The sequence below is a fragment of the Trichoderma citrinoviride genome (assembly GCF_003025115.1).
Source record: "Trichoderma citrinoviride strain TUCIM 6016 unplaced genomic scaffold BBK36scaffold_5, whole genome shotgun sequence".
Lineage (NCBI taxonomy): Eukaryota > Fungi > Ascomycota > Sordariomycetes > Hypocreales > Hypocreaceae > Trichoderma > Trichoderma citrinoviride.
In genome coordinates this window covers 1,222,918-1,247,091 of record NW_020194713.1, presented here as the reverse complement: position 1 = coordinate 1,247,091, position 24,174 = coordinate 1,222,918, and the positions used below count along the sequence as shown (strand labels likewise).

Sequence of the window (24,174 nt, the reverse complement as noted above, 5' to 3'; positions counted from 1 at the left end):
ATATACTGTACAGGTGAGCTTAGGTTCACATCAATGGATTGTCTAGAGAGACCTGATAACTGACTCTTGTACTGACAAACCTTCGACCAGAACGTGCCTTACTCACACTCCAACAGCAGATAAGACCGTCATGGCAAACCCTCGCCAATGATCAACTATCGGACAGGAAATGAAGCTCGGATAGAAGCAAAAGAAGGTAAGAGTCAAGGATGGCATTGGTAGGATCACTATCCTGGGTATGAGCGGCGTTGAAGTTGAGTTGACACTGGAGCGGAGGACATAAGCTCAGGTCAGTCCCTACAGTACAATGTCTGCACCGCTGAAGGTCGAGTTTGCAGCCTGTTCTTCAGCGCGACCCCCTCTGTAGCTGCCTGTGGGTTAGTGGCGTGGGGTGCTGCCGAACGTTCATCCCTCCCTTTGTGCCTTGTACAAGGCTGTGCTGCTTCATGCTCCGTGCAGATAAGGTACAGAATACCTCCTTGCTTCCCCCCCAAATCTGTCTGCCGCAGCAATTGACGGCATCGTCACACCTTGCCTTCTTTCCTCCCACTCTCTTCTTCCTCAACCAACCTCAAGTCTTCAAGCCGTCAACACGCGTAATATCGCGGGGGCAGGGCCTACAGGGGGACAATTGAATCTTTGTCTGACATTTCTCCCTGAGCCTCGCTTTTGCGGCATTCTTCACTCCTCGCAGCAGCCCGCGCATTATGATTTAACAACCCCGAGAACCCCCTTCTTCCCTTCCTCTTCTCTTCTCCTCCCCTTCTCTTGCCGCGACCTCGACTCTACCAGCCATGGACGACGCTCCCGTCCCCAAACTGTCGGATCTGCTACGGCATCCTGACGACCTCGACAAGATACCCGCGCTGAAGCTCGAGCTGTCGCGCAAGAAGAGCGCCGTCGATGGGCAGCTACGCAATGGCCTCCGGGAGCAGCTCGAGACGACGCAGTCGGGCATGAACGGCCTCAGCGACGGCCAGAAGGCGGTGCAGCAGATTAAGGAGGAGATGATGAAGATTGACAAGCTGTGCTCCGAGTCACAGACCATGATCAAGGACTTTGCCAGCATCAACATGGTGTCACAGGCGCACCGCAACTTTGGCGCCGTCGAGGCCATGAGGCGCAACCTCGAAACGTTTAACGAACGCCTGGCCGTCGTCGAGCGGATGCTGCGCGAGGACGACGACGACAACGAGAACATGCCGAACCTCCTCCCGTGCCACTACGAGCTGACGCAGCTGCGCAACATACGAGACGACGCCATGGAGCAGATCCAGAGGGCCGAGGACCCGAGCCTGGAGTCGACTCTAGAGGACTACTTCACACGGCTGGACGATACGATCGACTGGTTTGACGAGCACGTCGGTATCTTGGCTATGAACCTCATCAACCTCGTCGTCAGCGACAACAACGGCCTGGTGGTTCGCTTTGCCGTCGTCATGGAGGCGGAGGAGAAGAGTGACCAGCGCGTCATGGCCCTGCAGGAGGCACTCAAGGACCACGAAGAGATGGCAGCCCGTTTCCAAGGTATTACCGACGGTGCTCGCAAGGTCCGCGGCTACAAGGACAAGTTCATGCAGGCCATCAAGGTCAGCGCGGAGCAGCAGTTCCAGCAGGCTCGAGAGGACTTTCTCGATGACGCCGACGGCCTCGAGGCGGCGATGAAGTGGTTCTTCAACGATCTGAATGCCGTCAAGATTGGCATGACGCCGCTCATGCCGAAGAAGTGGCGGATCGCAAAAACGTACGCCGACATCTACCACGTCTTGATGCACGACTTCTTGATCGGCATGGTGGACGACCCAGAAGCCAGCTCCGCGCACACGCTAGCCATTGTCAGCTTTCCCGAGAAATACTACAAGAAGATGGCCAAGCTTGGCTTTAAACAGGAAGACCTGGTACCACACGTCATCGACAACCGCGAGGCGGAGCTCGTTCGCGATTTTCGACAGCTCATTATCAAATTCCTCGACGAATGGATCGATCGAATTTTCGAACAGGAGAAGCGTGACTTTGCCGAGCGTAACACCGAGGGCTCCAACTTGGATCAGGATGAGTATGGCTACTTCCGGACCAAGAACCTGGTTGCCCTGTGGAGGATGCTGCGCGAGCAGGTCGAGGCGGCCATCAACTCGCAGCGTGCAGACGTGGTCGAGGGTGTTGTTGACGCCATGTTCCTACGGTTACGCAGCCGGCAGCAGTCGTGGCAGCGCATGCTCGACGACGAGGCTGAGCGCTACGAGAGCGGCAGGATCCCTGACCTGGAGGGTTTCCAGGCGCTGCAGGACTGGCTCGTGGCCACAGCCAACGACCAGATCGCCGTCATCGACGATAACGAGGAGGAAAACCGGCTGGGCTACCTGTCGAGCTTCCGACAGCAGTTTGAGCGCAACGTCAGCCCGCAGTACCTCGAACGCACCGAGCAGGAGCTCAACGCCCTACGCGACGGCTACGTCGACTTCAGCACCTGGTGCATCCACAAGTTCGCCCACCTCGTCTTCGTCGTCGACTTCAAGGTCGTCATGCCCGACTTCTTCACCCCGAAATGGTACACCAACACGGCCATGAAGCAGATGGTCGTCACTTTCGAGGAGTACGTCGGCGAGTACCGCCAGGCTCTTCACCACTCCCTCGTCGACATCTTCATTGAGATCTTTGCCGACGAGCTGCTCGTGCGGTATCTGTCATCGGTGCGCAACAAGGGAGCAAAGTTCCGGCGCGTCGACCCCTTCCGGGATAAGCTCTTCAACGATATCGCCACCGCCTTTGAGTACTTTTCCAACTTGGCCAGTCCGGAGGTTGCCATGTCTATCAAGGACACGTGGAGAGTCACGGAACACTTCTTGGCCTTGATCTCCGTGGATAAGGACTCCGTGGCAGACGCGTTTGCGGCGTTCAAGTCTGCGTACTGGGATCTGCAAATCAGCTGGGTCGAGGCTGTGCTGCGGTCCAGGGACGATTTCGAACGAAGCATGCTGAATGCCGTCAAGGCGAGGGCGGCGCAAATGGACGTCGTCAGAGGGCCGGAGACGGTCATGGCCAAGATTAAGTAAAGCACAATGTCACCCCACGATACGGAAAGCTTTTCTATATGGCTGTATATATATGACGAACGATGATGGGAAGGGCTCAAGGGGCCCAACAAACAAATGCCTGCTCTGTACGGGGGGAGGGGCTAGGCAATTTGAGGCAGTCGGCTGGAAGGAGAAGGGAAAAAAGTCAGGAGAACTGAATTGGGGTGCAGATGCATCAGAGAGTGTGGGAAGTTGTTCAATTACACGGGCGGGAAGGGGTGTTTTCTCACGGCATGAATGATTCTCATCTATTCTATATTAGCGTTTTCTTTTTGCTATGGGATCATATGTTTCGGTGGACGTTTCTTATGCAAGAGGTCTTATGCGTGAGGCGAGGCAGTGGAAGACGAAGAACAATCTTTGTCAAAACAGTTGAGTTGAGTCGAGACACATCTCACAAAAATTCAGTTACACCAAACCCGCCATCAGGCATGATGCACGGAAAAAAAAAACCGTAAGAAGAATAAAGTAAGAAAGACAGAGTCTCTAACCATCGAGACATACATTCCTCACTCAACAAAGGTAAAATGAGATGAGATATGGGTGATAACAAAGGAAAGAGGAAAATGGTTATAGGACAAGGACTAGCGGTCGGTTTATAATAAGACAAAACTTCCCGCATCAATTCGATAACGTAGTAGAGCAACGACTGCGACAGCTTCGTACAGATACATTCTGGCCCTTTATTGCAAGAAGAGAAGAACAAGGATATAAAAGCAAGAAAAAAACAATGTCAAAAAATTCAGAAACCCCCACCTCCCAATCCTATGCGACAAAAGAACGAACAAGCAGTGTACTATGGGTTGCCGTGCCTTTCCCCATCTACCATGGTGAAAGGCTTGATCTGTATTCAAGAACCAGTTGCATCACCATTCTTGGCTCCTTCTAAGACTGGCTGGCGAGAAAGTTGGCAGCCTAAGCAAAGTTGAGTCAGTCATGAAGAACTATCCATACCAGTCGTCCAACTTCTTAGTGAAATTGGGTGACAGAGTAGGAAAAATACTCACCCTTTCCAGATTGTAGTCATACTTCTCGAGCGCAGCAAGGGCGTCAGGACGCGAGTAACCCATGCTGGTCAAGTTCTTCAGAATTGGGTCATCGTGCTCTCCTGCCTCCGTGAGGGCACGTCCAGGAGCAGGGGGACGAGTCTCGGCATTTTCTTCCTTTGGGGGACCCGTGTTGTTGCTGTGCACGGGCTGTGCTGCGGGGACGGTGGGCGAATCGAGTGTAGAGAAGATGGCGTCCCAGTCGTGAGCCTGCTGTCCATTGCTAGACTGGCCGGGAGCACTGGCGGCCGAGTTGGATGAGATGAAGTCAAAGCTGCTTTCATTACCAAACGCCGTGGACTCGCTCTTGGCCTGGCTGGCTGGAGGGCTGCTGTCAAACATAGGGTTGTAGTCGTCCAGTCCAGAGCGGGAAATGTTGGCAAAGTCGTCATCCGCGGAGCCTTCCTTGGCATCCTCCAAGCCCTCGAAATCATCGTCGAGGTCGTCGAAGGCGCCCTTGGAAGCAGGAGGCTGCTGGCTGTGGTTGCCAGCGCTGGAACCAAAGATGTCATCTGCGTTGGAGGTCTGAGAGATGGTATTGTTGTTGGTTATCGTGGCGGGTGAAGAGGACAGTTCCGCGCTGCGGGATTGGAGTTAGTGAATGACGGCAGACATGACGCAGAGACTAAATCACCGTGGGACGCAAAAAGCAAATCAAACGCAAACGCAAAACGACTTTCATTCTTCGTGCACTATTTACCTTTTGGCTTCGGCCTCATGGGTAGCTGGCACGTCCTGAGATGGTGACTGAGGGGCGGCGGAGTCGGAGGCTCCTCCGGTAGCAGGTCGGTGAGACTCAGGAGTTGGCTCCGGAGCGACCTGCTTCTCCTTGGCCTTGTTCTCTGGCGACGCGGGGGCGAAGTCGTCGTCAAAGCCGCCCCTCTCGCTGTCAGACTCAGACACATCTCGCTCCAGCTCCGAGATGGGTGGGAACTCCGTGTCAAAGGCGTTGTCGAAAGCGCCCTGGGGCTTCACGGCAGCGGATCCCTTGTCGGCGCCGTTGCCGGAGGATTTAGTCGAGGTGAAGGCGGCAAATGCATTGTCAAAATCTGCCTTGGCCTTAGCATGGTCAGTATTGTCAAACGAGCCGGATCGATCTTGAGCTTCTCCCTCCGCGGGCTTCTGCGAGCTATCGCCTTGAGTGGCCGGGACAGGGGTCGCGCTGGCACTATCATGCTTCTCCTCCTCTTCGCTGGAAGCGGGGGCCGCAGGAGCCCCAGCCTCTGCCTCGCCGGAAGGCGCACCGCCGGGGAAAGGGTATGAGCCGGACGCCGAGCCTTCGGCGCGTGAGGAGGTAGGGGGAGACACTTGTCGAGATGAAGACAGTGACTCGTTGTGCTCGGGGAACGGCAAGAAGCTCGAGCTTAGTTGTCGGGACTCTGGCGGCGCGGGAGGTTCAGCACTCAGCGTAGTGACGCGGCTGACATGGGGGGTCGGCCCTGAGTTGTTAGAAAAGGATCCAACACTAACTGATGACTGCCCCGTGTTTTGTTGTCTGAAGGCTGCAACTGGCGGGGGAGTGCCGCTGGAGCTGACGGGGCCGGCGGGGCCAAACAAGTCGTCAAAGGACCGGTCGGAAAAGGCCCTGTTTGGGGGTGGCGGACCAAAGACGCCCATGATGTCTGTGCTGGCGGATCGCTTAAAGAAGGGGTTGTTGCCGCTGGAGGTCGAGAGCGCGGGGCTGGCCAACTGGGCAGACGTGGACACAGGCGAGCCCGTCTCTGCTTGGCGAGAGATGTCCTCGGCGCTCCTAGCCAGAGCCTCGGCCTCCGCCTTGAGCTTGTCGCGCTCTCCCTCAGTGGTGGATAACTGCTTCTTGTTAATCGCGACGAGGCCCTTCTGCTGTCTAGCGTCCAGCCTGAGCTTTTCCAGTTGAGGCTTGAGCTCGGCGACCTCGGCATTTGCCCGGCGAATCCGCTCCCTCAGACTGGCGTTCTCCTGCTGATCAGCCTGGAGGGCAGCCAGGACCTGCTGATGTTGGCCCTGGATGTCTCGCAGCTGTCCTTCCAGATTCATGCATTCTCCCTGCAACTTCTTAGTATCGGCCCGCGAGTTTCTAAGCTTCTCTTCCAGCGCGTGTGTGTCTTGGGCCTCCTTTTCGTACTGTTGCCGCAGCTGCGCCAGTCGTTGCTCAAAGTTTTGCTTCTGGGAGTTAGTTTGGCTCAGCTCGTGCTGGGTCGTGGTTCTCTTGGCCTGAACCTCTTGTGTCTGCTTCGCCAGAGAGCTGATCTGATTCGACAGATTTGCAAGCTCGGTCGTCTCGTCCGAGATGGCCTTGTTTGCCTCGGGATCAGTATCGCCAAGGAGGTCTTCTGAAGCGGTGTGTGAAGCGGTGTGTGGTCGCGGCTGCTCAGCCCCAGGGTGTACAGCCAAGCCACGGCCAAATGAGGAGGATGGCACGAACGGCCGGAACGTCACGCCCACGGGAGATGATGGTTTGGCAGATGGAGAAGCCGGGTGAAGCACACTGATGCCACCGGCGAATGGATCAGCATTGGAGCCTCCCGTAGACATTGTCGTCTGCGCCGGAGCAGGGGGCGCCGGGCTGGGAGTCGAAGAGTCGAGGCCAAACAAGTCGTCGAGAGCAGACTTGGGCGCCGGCGGAGCGGGGGCAGGTACCGGAGCTGGAGCAACATGAGCAGCAACCGGCGCGGGATCAAAAGCCGACGATGACACTGCTGTCGTAGGACGGCTCTGAACTCGCAGCGACGGCGGAATTAGATTCGGGGGGAGAGTAGCGGGCAAGGGAAGATTCCGGTTGCTGCGCTGCTGACGGATCAGGTACATGGCAATGGCGAATCCCTCGCGCGTCAACTGCCCTTGGGAGTGAAAGTCGGCTAAATCCCAGATCTGGGCGAGGGTATCCTCGGGGAGACCTGACTGACTGAGGAAAGGCGCAGCTTCCTCGCCGGTGATGTAACCCTTGTTCGTCTTGTCGAAATCGAGATAGATCTGGTCGAATCTTGCCTTGTCGGCCGGAGTGATGGCCCACTCGTTGCTCGGCACAACGGCGCCCGTAGTCTGAGCAGCGACTATCGGCGGACGATTGAGCGGGCTTCCCGTCCTTTGTTGCTGCTGCGCCGGGCCGCTCAATTGCCGTGGGATGGCCGTGATGCCGCCGGTATTGGCGGGTGATTGCCTGGAGGCGGCCATCGATGCGATGCGTATGGCCACCTCATACAGACCAGCGGGTAGGACATTGGGCAGTGTGCGAAGCTCGCCAGACTTGAAGGACGTGATCAGATGCATGGCGATGATGAACTCGGGCAGGGCAAGTGCACCCCGTTGTTCGGTATCGGCCAGACTCCATATCCTGCCAAGGATTTCGTTGGGCAAGCCGGACTTGCCGAAGATGGTCCTGGCCTGCTCGCCCGGCAGCAATTTATCGTGGAGCTTCTGAGCCGCAAACAGGGAGACATACCGGCTGCCCTTGTCGGGAGCCAGGGGAGGGATTTCATTGCCTCCGGAGACCTGGGGCACGATGGGCGCCTGGACTGGGGGTGGAGGGATGCCTGCGAACTCGGGGAGGCGCGGGGGAGGCTGAAGGGCCAGCTCGGGACTTGGCTGTTTGCCAAGTTGGCAATGAGCAATGAGGCGAAGGGCGACGTAGAAGCCTTCTCTGCTGAGCTTGCCTTCGTTTCCTATATCGGCAATCTGCCATATCTGCAGTCGTGATAGAGAAGCACAGCGGTTAGCTTGAGGGGGAAAATGGGGGGCGTGGGGGTTGACGAATCAATCTCCCTCTCTCCCAAGGCAGAGAGGAGAGACGAATCATGGGAGAGTATAGAGACTGAGGCAATTGAGGAGGCAACGAACCGATCCGAGAACCGTCGAGTTCAGCGTCGTCTTCTCGAACAACGAGACGGCTACTTCGCCGGTGATCCTCTCCCCATCCCGAGAGGCCTGGCTAAACAGCCGGTCGTAGAAGGCCTTCTCATCGTCTCTGAGGTTGAGGTTGAGGTTCGGCACGCCTAGGAGAGCAAAAACAGAACGAATTAGCTTCCGCAACAATCAAAAGGCAGCCCGAGGCGAGAACAAGCTGAGGAATCGAGGAAAAAAGGGCATCCATACTCGGAGCAACACCAGCGGCCGCCGACATGGTCGCACGCAAACAACTAGCAACAGAGAAAAAGTGTGGCGTTCGAATAGCTTTTTCGTTTGAGCGTCCTTCGCTTGGTTTCGTGGGCGGGAATCGTCGAGTCCCCCTTTTTTTCTTTTCGAAAGGGCGCAAAGACCAGATGGGCAAACGTCCCGGGCTCAGGGAGGAGGAGGAGGAGGAGGAGAGAGAAAGAAGGCTTCCAGAAGCTGCGGAGGAGCTCGCAAAGCCGAAGAAACAGCGGGAGGTAAAGCGCAGCAAAAAACCCAAGACAAGCGGTAGGATTAACAGGAACAAGAGAAGCAGCAGCAGCAGCAAACGCCTTTTTGCGGCCCAAGAGTCGAAAAGCGGCTGGGGAGGGTTTGCGGAAAGATGGGTTTGGGTAAGGTATACGAGAGAGCGAGACGAAGTTCGATTGGGTTGAGGTCGGGGGTTTTGCTTGGGTCGCCAGCCTGGGACCGACTGGCCTGCCTCAGTTGGGAAGGGTGGCTGGTCGAAGCTACTACGTACTACTGCAGCGCCTTTAGTGAACCCCAAGCCAAGCTGCCAGGAGCTCGACGTCTCTCCTCCTCCTCCTCCTCCTGCTCCCCCCCAGCCGTCAAACGTGGACCGGATTCCAGCAAATTAGGCTGCGGGCTTCAGATGATTAGCGTCGCCGGGCAGCCCAATTTACGGGCGGCTGCGGAGTACATGCGCTCGGGGTACCGCGGCGCCTCGCTGATAGGGGGGCGGTTACATGCACGGCCTGTATCCAGCACTTGCGTCAGTGTCCGCTTCGAACCCTGGGTCCCGGTAATTTATCAGGCATGGGATTGCGAATCTGGCGGCCTCAAATCAAACACGACACTGAACGAATGGGCACAGCATAGCACGATGCAATTTCAGTCCGAGGGCCTGTGTGTACTGGCCTCCTTCATGCATCCTCTCCCAAAGAGAACAACTGATAGAGCAAGCAAACGACAGCCTGTCGCAACACACCCAAATCCCCGTCTCAAGAGCTGTCGACGCTTCGCTTCTGGGCACTCTTCCCCGCAAGCCAAACCTGCGGCCTATTAGACAGAGATGAGGGAGGGGGGAGACGAAAGATATGTACTACTATCAGGGAGGAGGGAGGGAGACCCGGAATAGGGCCTGGCGAGCAATCACCTTTTTTCCCTTTTTTTTTTTTTTTTTTTTTTTTTTCAAGCTCTCTCGTCGAGACATATGGCCCCGTACATACGCAGCAGCACTTCTTGCAGTAGCCGCGAGTCCCGAACCGTCGTCCAATTCGTTTCCCGTGACTCGTCCGTCGCCAATGGCCACGCAGCAGAAGCCCGGTCATGCATCCTTGGGGCCTTTTTGGCATCACCCTTGCTGGCTAATGACAGCTTGGATGCAAGTCGTGGTGCTTTTGTCCTCTTGCAGCGCCCCCCATGTTATGGCGCAGTGGCTCGCATGCATCTACTACCTAGACTGGCCTGCTCATTCATGTGCTGATATCACTCGTCGAGACTCAAAGCATGCAGTAGACACTCCCTCAAAGTCCTGTATGAAGCAACTCAAAGTTGACCATCTCGTCATTATATCAAAAAGCTATCTACAGAGTGTATCGTCTTTAATTCAAGTGTATGGTATCTTCTCATTTCATCGTAACCAGCTCCTCGGCGCTCGTCGGGTGGATGGCCACGCAGTTGTCAAAGTCCTCCTTGGTCGCGCCCATCTTAATGGCAACGCCAAAGCCCTGCAGCATCTCGGCACTTCCCTGGCCCATGATGTGCAGCCCAACCACCTTTTCTTCGGGGCCCGCCGTGATGAGCTTGTAGCTCGTCGGACCCTTGCTCTCCGGGTCCATCATGGCGTAGTACATGGCAGTAAAGGCCGTCTTGTAAATCTTGAGGTTCTCTCTGCCGTACTTCTCAACGGCCTGCGGCTCCGTGAGGCCGACGGCGCCGACTTCGGGATGCGAAAACACGACGGACGGGATGTTCTCGTAGCTCAGCTTGAGGTTTGAGAATTGAGGGGGTCCAAAGAGTCGGTGCGCGAGACGGCGTCCGGCGGCGATGGCAACCGGCGTCAGCTCAACCTGGCCGGTTACGTCGCCCAGCGCGTAAATGTTGTCGACGCTGGTGTTCTGGTAGTCGTCCACGACAATGTATCCCTTTTCGTTCAGCTTGACGCCGGCCTCTTCCAAGCCGATGCCCTTGGTCAAGGGGGTTCGGCCGACGGCCCAGATGAGGTGGTCGACATCGTGGACGGTGCTCTCGTTGCCCTCTCCGTCGCGGTACGTGACGGACAGCTTGCCGTTGGCGTCCTTTTCGATCTTGGTGGCCTGAGACTGCTTGTGCAGGTGCACGCCCAGGCGCTCGTACTCCTTGGTGACCGTCTCCTGGATCATGGGATCAAAGTTCCGGAGGAAGGTGTTGTATCGGATAAAGAGATGGGTCTCGGTCCCCAGCGCATTGAACATGCCGGCAAACTCGACGGCGATGTAACCGGCGCCGACAATGGCCACCTTCTTGGGCTGCTTCGCAATGTCGAAGAAGCCGTCGCTGTTGATGCCGTACTCGGCTCCGGGGATCTCGGGAGGGGGCGTGGGCTTGCCTCCGACGGCGACGAGGATCTTCTTGGCGTTGACCACCACCTTGGAGCCGTCGTCCAGAGTCACCTCGGCCTGGTTCTTGGACAGCAGGCGACCCCATCCGTGCAGGTACTCGACCTTGTCGTTTCCGAGGTTCTTCTCGTAGATGCCGTTCAATCGCTTGATGTACGCATCGCGCTTGGTCTTGAACGTCGTCCAGTCAAAGGGGGCCGTCTCCTGGACGGAGAAGCCGTAGTGTTTTGAGTCGTGGATGGCCTCGGCGAGCGCGGCGGCGTTGTAAGTGACCTTTTTGGGGACGCATCTACACGGAGGGAAGCAACAGTCAGCATACGCCGGTCACGATCTACAGAAATCATATAGAACACTCACCCAACATTGACACAGGTTCCTCCCAGGCGTGAGTTTTCCACAATCATAGACTTGACGCCGTACTTGGACGAGGCCATGCGCGCAGCGCCCAGGCCTCCGCTGCCGCCTCCGATGACGAGCCAGTCCGTCTCCTTGGTGATGGGAGCCATTGCGCGCGCTGTGGTCGATATGTGGCGGGAGAGTGAGTTGAGTCGGGTCGAAGCAATGCCTCTGGAGCCTAGTGATGGTGCTCGAGCGAGAAGAGTGAAGGGTTGCATGGACAATGAGTCTTTTGAGCTGACAGCTTCCACACCCTCCGTCTTATATATACTTGTGGTGTTGAGTAGGAGGGGCAGTTTTTTTTCTCTTTTCAATTTTCTGAACCAAAGGAGTTGCTCCCAAAGCGGGGAGAAGGGGGGTGGGAGCGACAAATGACGTTCCCACAAGCAGCAGCTCGCCGAAGATTACTTTACCTACCTGAGATCAAATGCCATTAGTATTGCGGGTTGATTACCTAGTAGGCGCTTGCAACATGGTAACCCACTAGAAGCCTCTCTTTGCTGACCTGATGCTCGGCTCGAAAAGCACCAAACGTTTTCAAGCCGAAGCCGCTGATTCCATCCCACCCACCCACACACGTCGTTGGGACGAGCTTCCCCAGCCTTGTCGGGGCCACCGAAACGACGCCGTCTGATTTGCGCGCCGTTGGATTAGGAATCCGCCCTGCCCGTTAGCCAGATGTGCTTTTCGCCGTCTGTTTTCCAAATACTGTTAGTAGATGGATGTGGCTGAATTTGGAATTTCGGCACAAGGGACCAGAATGACGATGCAAAGAGTCGACGACCGAGCTGTCGACATGCGGGCTTCAAGTTACGTCATCTACTCTGGACTTGAGACCTACCCTGATATAATCTAGAAATCGAGACAATCCATTTAATCTGTTATGCTCTTCCCTCGAGTGAAAAGCAAAGATACACAAGGGTCAAAGCATGGACGTCAAGTCACATAGCGAAATGGTCAGACATGTCATACTCGTACCTATTATGGAAACAGCTCGGCTCGAAGGTCGAAATATCTCATCCTAGAACTATCATTTGTCATCCACCCACCACCCGGATCAGTTCGGAGGAACCACCAGCACCACCTGGTTGAAAGCAACACACAACCAGCCATCCAAATCCTTCCGGGCGATCTCCGTGCTCCTCTTTTCCCGATAGTACATATCTACTACCCAGTAGTTATCCATCTTTGATACGGAAGCAAACGCCGCCTTGGCCGCTGTCGTGCGGCACCTCAAACATGTCCCAACCCCCACCACAGCTTCGCCCGATTGTCGTCTGAAGGATTCCCATCGAGAGCCCTATCAGGACCCAGTACCGACTCTTTCACAATGCATCCCTCGCGATGGTTCATATTTTGCCGAGAAAGCTGGTGAGGTGTTGACATCAAGACATGTTGTTCCATCCAACGACGTACTCTACTCGTTCTTTCAGATCTAGGTTATGTATACAGACGAGGCTGAAGTCATGCTTACATCTCCCTCATCGTCAAGCTTCAGCCACCCATCAAGCCCAGCAGTCATTCATCAATCCTATATTTTACACAAGATGCCAATGCATAGTAATGTCCAACCAGAAATCAGGCCTCTCGAACTGTCAAAAAGCGGAAAATAACAAAAAAAGAAAAAAAGAAATTGAATCGACACGGGCCTGATTCGAACAGGCGCTCCCGAAGGAACATGATTTCGAGTCATGCGCATTAGACCACTCTGCCACCGTGCCGGAGATGCCAATTGACTGTACTAATTGTGTATATAACAGTATCTACAGATTGGGATGATTGCTGTGCTTGATTTTTCCTTTTTCGGTGTGCAGAAGCTCGATAGAACTTCCACTCTCGTGCTCGTTGACCTGCCACGGGGAAGCCAAGATAAATTCTACAGCACTGCGTACCTTGGCTTACCGAGAAACTATAGTGAAGAAAATGAATATGTCGACCTGAAAAAGTCATCTTCATGAAACGAAATACTCGGATTTGAGCTTCTATATTCAAACGATGCCTATGCGATTTCAATGCTCTAACTTGCTAAGGCGAGATCCCCGGCCAGCTCCAATATACCAAAGTTGGCTCAACCCAATTTCCATCGCCTCATGCCATCTTCTTTAATCACTGTCAGACCCAGAACTGCTAGTCTCGTCATCACTAGTATCATCAGCCTCATCCTCGTCCAAGCTCTGCTCGGCAATCACTTCGTCAACCTCCGTGCCATCCACAGTCTTACTGCGGTCGTCATCAGGGTCTCCATCGTCTCCCAATTCGCCCTCCTCAACGTCTTCCCCATCCGCCCGTCTCTTCCGCTTGGCAGGTCGGCCACTATCTCTTCCTTGCTCCGGTCCATTTTTGCGTTTCGCGTTCTGTTGCTGTTCCCCCGTGTGCGAAACGACATCTTTCGGACCCAGCACGTAGCCAGCTGGCAAGGCCTCCCCCTCGCGCAGAACATATATCGTCGGGAACTCGAGCACTCTGGTATTACGAAGAATATCTCCAAGGCATTCTTCCGGCGGAATGGACGTAAGGGTGACGAGTCGATCGGGTCGCTTCCGGGTGCTTTCGAGGAAGAACTGAAACTGTCGTCGCTGTAGCTCGTCCTTTGCCTGTGGCCACTCGTCGATCGATGGGGTTGTGACGCAAAACCAGCGGCCAGTCTGAGGATCTTGAAGCGAATCGACCGCCACGTGCCAATGGGCATCGGGAGAGGTTTGCGCAACGCTCTTAAAAGGCCTCCTCTGCACCTTGCCCTCGGCCTTTGCTTGTGTCGCCAACAGCGCGCTGTATCCCTTGTACAACGGCACATCGTCCAAAAGCTTCGACAGAGCCCTCGACTTGCTCACTTGTGTCGAATCGGCGCAGCTCCGCTCAAAGGTAAACCACTCCACCTGCCAATTGATCTTCCCAGGCCGTCGGCTCACCGTCGTGTGGTTTTCCCTATGCCTCGTCATGCCCTGAGGCGCAGACACAAGCACAGTGCCTTGCTTCTTGAGCTTGCTCGCAAGCAGCTTGTCCATCAACCTGTCCCTATTCTGCTTCAGGACCCGTGTCACCAAGACCTTGCGCCTCCTCCCGTCTCGGCCTACCTTCCACCTCACCTCCTCCACCGTCAGCGGCCGCAGCTCGTCCTTTTGTATGATGCCCTTGTCTTCCACAAAGACCCGCTCGGCGCGCTCGGACTCCATCTCGATCTTGTGCAGGAAGTTGTAGTCATGGTCGATGCCCGCCGGGGTGGCCAGCTTCGACTTGGCGACGTAGGCGGTTTGGTCGCGCGCGCCGCTGCACTGGGACCAGCTCTTGTGTTTCGCGACGCAGGCGAGGGAGCAGGTGGCGATGCCGCAGCGGGGACATTTGTACTTCGGGGCGTTGATGTGGCAGATGCCGCAGAGGGAGGTGAGCACCGCGTCTGCCATTTCGTCAATTGTAGCGGGCGGTGCCTGCAAAATGGAGAGTGTGATGATGATGAGCGAGCGCGGTCTCTTTCTCTAAAATTCTCCAGGAACTTGCATGATGCGCAGCTCTTATCGGAAATTTCCCTAATCTTGGCGGAATCTGTGGGGCAGCGTCCAATTCTGCTCCACTCCCGTCGGCCCGGCTCCTTCCCGTGTCGTTTCAGTCACTCTTCGCTCCTTGGTTAAAGTACGTTGGTACTTCACGCGTTGTACGGAGTACAAGACAGAGCATATCGCTGGCCATAAGGCGGCTATTCGTACACACAAGGCAAAGAAAGGATCACTCGTATTGAGACCTGAATAGATACATTTCACAAACAAAAGAAGAAGTCTAAGCATGCAATTACAAAACATCTACGGAAAGCCCACAAACAGTCTAGCACAGGAAACAAACAGACTAGAGCCGCCACTTCACAATTTGTTTTAGAAAGGAAACACAGTAGGTCGATGAGCGAGAGACTCGATTGCAAAAGACTTGAACTATCAAGGTGTCATAATTTCCCAGAAAGAGGGAGGTGGAAAGAGAAAAGGACAATGTTAGTCATGAAATAGAAGAGATCCGGAACCTCGATGGCGCCACGCAAGTCATCAGTCAGCCTGCCATCACAGGGGTGCTCCCTTCATCTAGAATATAGTAAACAACAGGGGCAAGAATGGGAAAGGGAACGCAAAGAACGAACGCCGTGATCCAAAACAAGGCTGTTTTTTAATCCAAAGCCGCCACAAAACAAGAAGCGAAGCATATCTATCCGCTGAGGCCAGAAACGCTGCAGATACAAGGATATATAGCTTGGATCGCCGTATCGAAGTAGTGAATACAAAGAAAATGGGAAAAGGTGCCGCACGTAGAATCGGCGATGATACAAAGTTTTGTTGGCTAGGTTGGTGGGGCATCCTCGACCTGTTCAGTTTCAGGATCGTCCTCTTCATCAGAAATTACTCGCTCTGCGTCAGGTTTGACTTGGTCCTCAGCAAGCGGCTGCTCAGGCTCAGGCTCAGGCTCAGGCTCAGGCTCAGGCTCGTACACATCCTCTTCAGGCTTGCCCTTGTCATCGGAGACGCCCTGCTCGCCCTGCTCAACAACAGTCTCTTCATCGGAGATTGCCGAAAGCGCTGATTCTTGCTCCAGATGATCGGTGGAGAAGAGACTGCGGCTGCTTCGAGACGACTCCGTGGTGGCCGGAGACTCCGACCTGATCACTTCGGCCGTCATCGAAGTCCTCTTCATCGTCCTCGACAATCTTGGTTGGTATCTCGTCTCGAATAGAGTACTGTTGACTGGCGCGCTCTGGCGTTGTGGTGGCCGTGGACGCAAACGATAGTGCAGTGCTACTGCGGTTGGGGATGAGATCCGGCGTTGGTGGTATTGAGCTAGGCCTCCCGGCAGTTGGTTGTAAGCGAGAACTCCCCTCGCCGGCGTCCGAGGTGGCGGTGGAGCGGGCGTCCTCACCATCATCACTATGAGCAGTCGACAGGCTGCTGTGGCGGCGGCTAGCACGTGTGCTGGCTCGAGATTCGGCATCCTGGGCAAGCTGCAGGCCGTCAACGGCGGCTTGGCACTGGTCCGCAATGTTGCGAACAATGTGGGCGATCGCGTCGGTCTTATCCTTGAGGTGGCGATCGGCCAGGTCAGCAAAGCTGGATGAGGAGAGGCGGTTGCTGCTGCGAGAGGGTCGCAGAGCGTGCGCATCAACAGAGGCCCCCTCGCGCTCGTCCGACTCGTAGCCAGCCTCGACCTCGCGGATGAGCTCATCCGGCTTGGTGAGGGACTGGATGAGGTGCTCCATGTGGTGGCTCTGCCCGCCGATCAAGCTGCGCAGGTGTAGGACCACGCGGCGAGCCTCGTCGCGCTGGCGCACAATCGTGGCATTGGTGTGGTGGAGCTGGGCAAGCTCCTTCTTGTTCCTCTTGCGCTCACGCTCGAGCTCTTCGGCAATCTCCTGCTGCAGGACGAGGGCCTCGAGAGCATCGTCACGCTGCTTCTCCGTGCCGTTGAGACGAGTGGCAAGGCGGTTGTTGTCGTCCTTCTGCTGGTCAATGAGAGTAGCCAGGCGGCGGTTCTCGCGCTTGTGGTTCTCAATCTTGACCTTGAGGTCCTGCGTCTCCTTGGTGAGCTGCTCGGCAAAGGCCTGGAACTTGAGGAACTGCTGCTTCCAGCTCTCGAGCTCCTCCACGAGATAGTTATTCCGCTTGGTAACCTTGCCAAGCTCGGTGTCCATGCGGCCCTTCAAGTTGATAAAGTCCTGCCAGGCCTCGAGAGCGTCTCGAGAGTACTGGTTCCTCTCGCGGACAAGCTCGTTCAGATGACGCATCGACACCTTGGTCATGAGGGGCTTCTTGACGGAGCCGCCAAAGACAGCCTTGATGCCCGAGTTACGGCCCATCTTCTCGCACACATGATCCATGACGGCCATGACGGCATCCTGGTTCCACCATTCGGGATCCTGGATGGACTCGACCTCACCACGCATGACAATGATCTGGCCAGCAGGCACCAGCTTGCCACCGCCATAAGCGGAACGCAGGTGCTGGGGCACTCCAGAGGGGGTAACGTCGCCATTGAGGGCCTGAGTCAGACGCGAGACAAACTTGTTGCGCTGGCCGGGGGACAGAGCGGTGGGAGGGCTGGATGTGAGAACAAAGTTGCGGTCCAAGTCGATGACCAGAGCATCGGTAGGGGCCGTGAAAAGGGATCGGCACTCGGCAGTGACGCCCAAGATGTACGGACCAGGCTCTTGGACGAGCTCCTTGGCGTGGCGAGCGTGCACGACGGGGACATATAAGCCGCTCCACTCGAAGACTCGCACGCAGTATCTCACAGTCTCCGAGGCAATCGTGAGCATGGCCGGATAGTGACTGACGAAGATGATGCGGCGAGTGGGGGAGATGGCAGCCTCAATGACGCCAACAATGTTGGGGATGGACAGGCAGTTGAAAAGGGGCCACATGGCAAAGTTCTGGAATCCGGTAGGGGACGAAGGGAACTGGTAGCAAAGAGCATAGTCCTTCATGTCGATGCGGACAAGATCGTTCAGCCTCGGAGCCGGGAAGCTCAGAATTCGAGACACCTCCTCGGCATGGAACAGGTTAGTGGCCTTGTTCCAGTGAATCCACATGCCACGCAGGTAGTCGCCCAGCAGGTTGTACAGAGGGTAGCGAGACAGGAAAGACAGGCAGTATGGGATCCAGTACGTCTCCTCCGGGTTGTCATAGTAGTCGGTTTCGGTCCTCTTCCTCAGCTCACGGATCGTCTCGGCCCTCTTCTCGTCGGCCCGCGACCAGACGCGCAGGCATATGCCGTAGAGCGTATGAGAAGAGTCCTGCTGGAGGACGAAGGAGTGGTGAGTGCAGTGGGGCTGGTTCCGGCCAGTACAGATTTCGACGTCGTGAGGGAAGCAAGCCTTTGTTCAAGCCAGTGTTAGCGCGCAACATACAGCGGGTGTGATCGTTTATCAAACATACCCTCATAGAGGCGTGCAGAGCCCGCGCAGTCTCGTTGTCCTGCTCAAGACGGGGGCTGCTGCCAAGGATCTCGGGGAGCCAGAATTGCCCAACAGCGCCCTTCATGTGGGTGATTTTGCCCTGGGCGGGAGCGGGAGCCTTGACCCATTGAGAGGGCTCACGACCGACACCGCAGACCATGTAGGCATGAGTGAGCGTCTTGGGGGTTCGCTGCTGGGGCTTCTGGACCAAGGTGGAGGGAATGGGCTGAGTGATGCGAGAGTGCAGCGATGAGGTACGGCTGGGTATCATCATGGCTGGGTCGGCGCCGGCCTGGTCGCGGGTGCTGGGCCGGCCATCACGGTCGCCAGTTCGGGGGCGCGTAAACGAAGGACGTGTGTTGAGAGAGGGAGACATGGTGGGCGGCTTCGATATCGTTCTCAGGATCGGTTGGCTCCCACGGAAACGCTCTGGGCTCTCGCTCTCAGTCGAAGGAGAAGAGCTGAAGTCGAGCTGGGGGGGTCTCAGCGGGCCATCCGAAGTGCTTCTGGATCTCACGGAGACGTGGTGAAAGGGAATGACGATGCCTCAGCAGGCGGGCTGATGCCTGGTGAAGAAAGGAAGAAAGAAAACGGTGCTAGCGGACGACGTCAAGTGGTCCGTACGAAGAGAAGAATAGAATCCCGTACAGAACGAGAGGGAAGCAGCAGGAGGAAGAGAAGAGACAGGATCAGGCGACGCGAGGCGAGGCGAGGCCCGGGAAATAGAAAAGGAGTCTTGGGGCGAACGGGGGGGCGCCATTCACGCTGCAGCTAATCACCTAACACGCCTGTTAGTGCTGGCAGCTAGCGGAGCAGGTACCTGCGGCTCGCTGCGACTGGGGCCGCTGCAGCGCCGTCAAGTGCTGTTCAGGGGCGGGTCTGCATGAAGCATGGGGCACCGACCAGGGACCCCTGACGGCCTCTCCACCCGCTGTGATATTTTCCCCTCTGCTGTCGGTATTAGCCAGAACAGCGCTTCCCCAGCGGGCATGGAAGCTTGACGAGACAAGATATGATGGGCAGAATGGTGCAACAAGGACGAGCTAGCCCAGCCTCGAGGGCGGCGCACAACCAAAGAGTGCAAGTGGTCGGCAATAGCGCGCGGCGCGCGAGATTAGTTGGCCGAGCTGGCGTGGGACAGAACATGAGGCCGGCTGAATGAATCAAGTCGGTCAGTCATGCTGCGGAGGAGCTGTTTTGTTCAAGGTACAGTTCGGACTTCAGCCTCACCATGTCTCCATCGTGCTCAATGGACCTTCAACCCCGTGCGTCCGAACATGCAAGCAAGCAAGCAAGCAAGCAAGCAGGTCATATACCCGTTCGTGCTTCTCGTCCCTCCTGAGACTTGTCTGTCTTCCCCCCCGGGAGCCGCAGGGAGCGCCTCTTGCTGCGTGCAATCTACCGGCCTTCTGGGCAATGTCCAGGTTGCCAGGCACCGACTGCTGCTTCTCTGCACGAGGGCGACAGGGGGGCCATGCATGGATCAGGGGTGCCGGCCGAAATGCAAAATTGAGCTGCCCCCAGGGCCAATCACGGCGTCCGGAGCCCAGCGTCTGGACCCCGGCGAGTGAAATTCGTCTCTGCTGGTGCTGGCAGGAAAGGGGATCGCGGCTTGGCCACGGCGCAGCGGGCGGACATGGTGAATGATTCAATCAATCAAACCCCCAATCGCGGTGGGCTGTAGCTGTACCGGTACGAAGGAATTAGCAGGGAAGCAGCTGGAGCGGCCAATGGAAGGCCAACAGGAGACATTGGGGCAGAGAGGTTTCACCCGATTGTTTCTTTTCTTGGTTTTTGTTTTGCTTTGTGTTGTCGCCACGCAAATAGATGGCAGGCCGATGCAGGGCGGAGAGGCGAATGGATGCAAGGGAGAGTGAGAGGAGAAGAGCTGCACCCAAAGAGGGAGAGAAGCTTCTCGGTGTGTCAGGTAAGCACCTAATACACCTGATCCAATTGCCTGGTTTCTTCAGTTGGTACATCCACAGGTCAAGGTACATAAGGTAGCCGTCGGACAAGCAAGTACAAGTACCATCTCGATCCCGAGCTTCCATCAAGAACCGGGAATTGCCCATACGAGTACGGACGGCATTGCGGAGCACCAGCAGTACTGGTTAATTCCACTCCGGACTTTGAAGCTGTCAAGGTCAGTGGGACATACGGCAGATTGCTCTCTCATCACTACTATCGTCATCGTCTCAACTCCATCAGGCCAAGCTCGCTCTGGCCCTTCAAATCCGCTCTCCAAAACCCCCCCAGCCGCCTGTCGACTGCCAGGGCTGCCCCTGTCCTGTCTTGCGCTGCTTCGAATCAAACAGCCCTTCCACTTCTTCTTCTGCTCCCGCCCTGCTTCTGCCAACGGCTGAACTGCGCCAACCGTGTCAACGGCAGAAGCCATGCCTCCCAGCTCTGAAACTCCATGAGAACGCCAAGGACATGTATGGAGTAGTACTACTAACACACGGCTAGACGCACATTTATAGTCAATGTCGAGACACAGCTTTGGCCCACGTTACGCGCATGTGTGCTCTACAGCTGCTCCATGCCCGCGATGCTTGCATGCATGCGCCCAGTCTCTCGGACATGCATGTACTCGTACATATTACAGGAAGCCTGCATCTTCCCCCTGTGTGCCTGCATACAGATATGGCGCCACGCAGCATATCGCACCCGGCGATGATACCGTGACTTGCGGGGAGCGGCAAGCTTGCCCAAAGGAGAATGCTCTAGACTCTTGCGATGGGTTGTAATGGGATCGTGGACGTTCTATTCGCTCAGTTGCTCCGGCTTCTCTCTCTCACTCTCTCTCTCTGTCTCCGTCTCTCTCTCTCTCCATCTTATCGTATGTACCTCGTCTGAGGCGACTCCGGTCCGTCCTCGTATCAGGCCCATCCCTTGCAAGGCCTGCCATGCCGTCCACTCAAGCACCACAACGTCCCGCCTGTCACTCGCGTCGCACCTTTGGCAGCCACAATTGGGGCCTTGGTCAATAGTCTCGTCATTCATTGGCATTTCAAGCAGCATCGTGTAATACTACTAAATAACGAGGGACGATTCCTCCTGCAAAGCTAATGTAGGATCTCGGGTAGCGACCTTCGGATGCATGGCCCACGTCCGCGCATAGGTACATGTATCCACGCTCAAACGTCTGACGCCTGCCAACTCCGGGGCTCCTCTCAGAATGTCGCCGTCGCGTCAAGCAGCTCGGACCTCCATCATACGTTTCTCGCGCTGCTACTGGTTCAAAAGACGCCGTTGACTGCTCTCGTACGACTTCATCAGTGACATTCGACGCTGAGCCCAGCATGCGGTCTGCCCTTCAAGCTCGAAGGTATCGCCAACTCTGCTTAATCTATTCTTCCCACGTCTGTGCATGGGATAATAGCTACGGTTCTTAGCGCGACCTCTGCTCATGTGAACGGTCCGTACTAGTAGTAGTAGTACTAGTAGTTGTAGGAGAATCAACTTCCCAGGTCGTCTGTCAGAAAGTGACAAGTGAGACATGTATGCAGATGCAGGGCGAACCGAGAGATGGGACACTCCGCTCAAGTGCCGCCACCTAGTACTACATGTTACACATTGTCAATACTTGAACCACACAAGAAGAAGGGGATCGCGAACGAGGGGATCGCGAACAGGAGCAGGGACAGCAGCAGGAGTAGGGGCATGATCCCGGGCTGCAGACGGCACACTCCGCATTCCAGTCCTGTCTCGCATGGCAAGACACGTTCGTGCCACAAGTGCCATTAGCAGATGCAAGCAATGGGTCTAACGGCGTGCTCCATATGCAAGGGGGAGCTACATGTACGGAGTCCTGCTGGTCCAACAGTGATAACCCCCAAGGCAGCTGAGCAATCATAAAAAGCAAAGAAGGAGAAAAAGCAAGAGAAAAGCCGTTTATAGACAAGAACTTCGTCGTCTTCTACTGGCGTGTCCTGCCGATCGCGGGTTAGACCGGGTCGTGAGACCATTGCGTCTGCTGCCCAACTGCTCCATGTAAAAGCATCCAGGGGTATGCGAACGAAGTGCGTGTAGGGTGCGAAGGCTGGCTTTACCACAGCGTCAATCAACTGTCATGTCGTTAAGGTATATATGAAGCTTCATTGCTCTTGATGACATACTTTTGACCACTATAGCAATGCTTGTACATAGCTTGTAAGGACATGATACGTTGTTCTGAGCAGCATGGATTCGCTCCCTCAGTACGGACGCGTACCCTAGACTTTGGCAAGAGTACATGCCGTTTCCTATCCATACGGCATTACGCATGTAGCGAAAGAATTGGGATGATTGTCATCTCTTTATGAGATGTGCTGTGTATTCTCAGAGCAGCGGCGAGAAGAAGAAGGATGCCGGGCGAAGCCAGAGATGTCACAACGCAACTGATTAGTAGGTATCTCCAATGAGTCAACTACCTAGGTAGTATCTACTCAGCAACAAACAGCTACGTGGCACATATATATATTTCTTTGGAAAAGGTATGAATAGTCCGAATTGCATCGAGAGCTCTACTAAAACCCAAGATGCTTATGCCGACATGCTCGGTCCGCCCCTGGACTGAGTTTCATGCTTCGATAACACTGGTCACAATCAGCGCCCTTGACGCTTACCTAGGTATCACGCGTCTTTATATGTGCTTAGAGTTTTACAATAACCGTAACCTGGATAAGATATCATGATTATTGTTTCATAACAGGACCTTTGACCAAAGACGTGAAAATGTACACCATTGGAGACTGGACGAGACCCATGGCAAACTTTCATCGCACCATAGATCGTAGTGGGATTCACACATATCGGTAGGTCTTCCGACGATATCAGTTGGTGGGAGGATTACCATTTGAGGGACAATGATGATGCATACGGCATTTGCAAACCTTGACCAGACATGCGTGCTTGGGAGATGGCTTCGTGAGAGCCTCAAGTTGCGGATGGACCTAAAGAAGCGGCAAACCATGTTCGGGATACCCTCTGATATGACTCCCGGAGTAAGATAACGCTGACTCTCCGATTACGTAGCGCGACTTGATCATTATCCACTGCTTCCCGAGGTCCCTGCATCTCGTCTGAGTGGAGTACTAGAGGACATCATGAGGATGATTCGTCCAGGCAGTTGTTTCAGGCGAAACAAAGATACCTCAACCAGGGAGAATGAGATGCACACTACTACTACTACCAGCTAGTACTTATGTTTCATGCACCCGCAGCTACAGTATCTCGATCCAAACTCGCTTTCCATTGGTTCAAAAGTTAGCCAGTCATCCATCGGTTTGCATCTTTAAACAGCCGTTGATGTTGTAATGTTGTGATTCAAATAGACCACGCGAGCGTAGAAGCTGTCTCAGACACATCTCGGCGGAATATGTAACTCATGGCTCTGTCTTCAATTGGGCTTGTTTACTTGGCACTGCTCTGAATTTGATCAAAAGCTATGGCCCTTTTCACTTATAGAGCCTTGAGCATAAGGCAAAAGTCATCGTATAGTGGGCACGACGAGAAACACATAATCACATGCATGCTGCTGTCTGGCCATGAGCACCGAGCGATAAGACTTCCCCCAAGCAAACATCTCAATGCTGCTTCTGCAGCCTCAGCTGGAATGCATAGATTCTCATGCAAGTGATCAATGCTTAAAGGATTGCCCCTGGACCCAGTTGTATACTTTTAATAAATGCAGCACTGCCGTCCTAAGATACGATGTACTATTGTACTGACTGAACATGCATTTCAACCGTCGACATTTGGCATTGAGCCTCTTTAGACTGGAATGTACCATTCGCTATCCTCCCCGTAGACAATTGATCTCTCTTTATGCCCGAGCTACACGCAAACCATCTTTTTACCCTAAGTAAAACCGTTCCCTCACAAGGCACCGAGGGCACCTTTCGTCCACGTAATCTACGTGTAGTATGTAGTCACAGTAGCGCATCGACAAGAACTTTCATATGTCAGATTCCGACAACATGGACGCCCCCCCAAAGAAATGAACAGCAGGCCCGAGCCGAGACGCGATAAGCAAAACGAACGACATCCGGCCTGCAAACAATGGCCCC

General features: G+C 55.2%; 5 protein-coding genes and 1 non-coding gene across 6 annotated transcripts; 1 reads left to right on the top strand and 5 right to left on the bottom strand.

Annotated features, from left to right (window-relative positions):
- Positions 1–794: 794 nt before the first annotated feature.
- BBK36DRAFT_1116634 (exocyst component) lies at positions 795–3,053 on the top strand (the record flags this gene model as incomplete). Its single annotated transcript, XM_024890253.1, has 1 exon — positions 795–3,053. One exon carries the CDS (start codon positions 795–797, stop codon positions 3,051–3,053), a length of 2,259 nt encoding a protein of 752 aa, XP_024750897.1.
- A 906-nt stretch (positions 3,054–3,959) lies between these two features.
- On the bottom strand, positions 3,960–8,219 carry BBK36DRAFT_3584 (hypothetical protein; the record flags this gene model as incomplete). The annotated part of the gene is made up of 5 exons (XM_024898036.1): positions 3,960–3,989; positions 4,082–4,700; positions 4,821–7,783; positions 7,937–8,091; positions 8,192–8,219. The coding sequence occupies 5 exons, from the start codon at positions 8,217–8,219 to the stop codon at positions 3,960–3,962; spliced, it is 3,795 nt and encodes a 1,264-aa protein (XP_024750896.1).
- A 1,615-nt stretch (positions 8,220–9,834) lies between these two features.
- BBK36DRAFT_1167966 (hypothetical protein) lies at positions 9,835–11,312 on the bottom strand (the record flags this gene model as incomplete). Its single annotated transcript, XM_024895109.1, has 2 exons — positions 9,835–11,095; positions 11,164–11,312. The coding sequence occupies 2 exons, from the start codon at positions 11,310–11,312 to the stop codon at positions 9,835–9,837; spliced, it is 1,410 nt and encodes a 469-aa protein (XP_024750895.1).
- Positions 11,313–12,841: 1,529 nt separating this feature from the next.
- On the bottom strand, positions 12,842–12,923 carry BBK36DRAFT_t76. Its single transcript has one exon. It is a non-coding gene; the product is annotated as a tRNA-Ser (tRNA).
- Positions 12,924–13,304: 381 nt separating this feature from the next.
- BBK36DRAFT_1115714 (hypothetical protein) lies at positions 13,305–14,603 on the bottom strand (the record flags this gene model as incomplete). Its single annotated transcript, XM_024890160.1, has 1 exon — positions 13,305–14,603. One exon carries the CDS (start codon positions 14,601–14,603, stop codon positions 13,305–13,307), a length of 1,299 nt encoding a protein of 432 aa, XP_024750894.1.
- Positions 14,604–15,730: 1,127 nt separating this feature from the next.
- On the bottom strand, positions 15,731–18,500 carry BBK36DRAFT_1197122 (hypothetical protein; the record flags this gene model as incomplete). Its single annotated transcript, XM_024896972.1, has 2 exons — positions 15,731–18,043; positions 18,105–18,500. The coding sequence occupies 2 exons, from the start codon at positions 18,498–18,500 to the stop codon at positions 15,734–15,736; spliced, it is 2,706 nt and encodes a 901-aa protein (XP_024750893.1).
- Between the last annotated feature and the right edge of the window lie 5,674 nt (positions 18,501–24,174).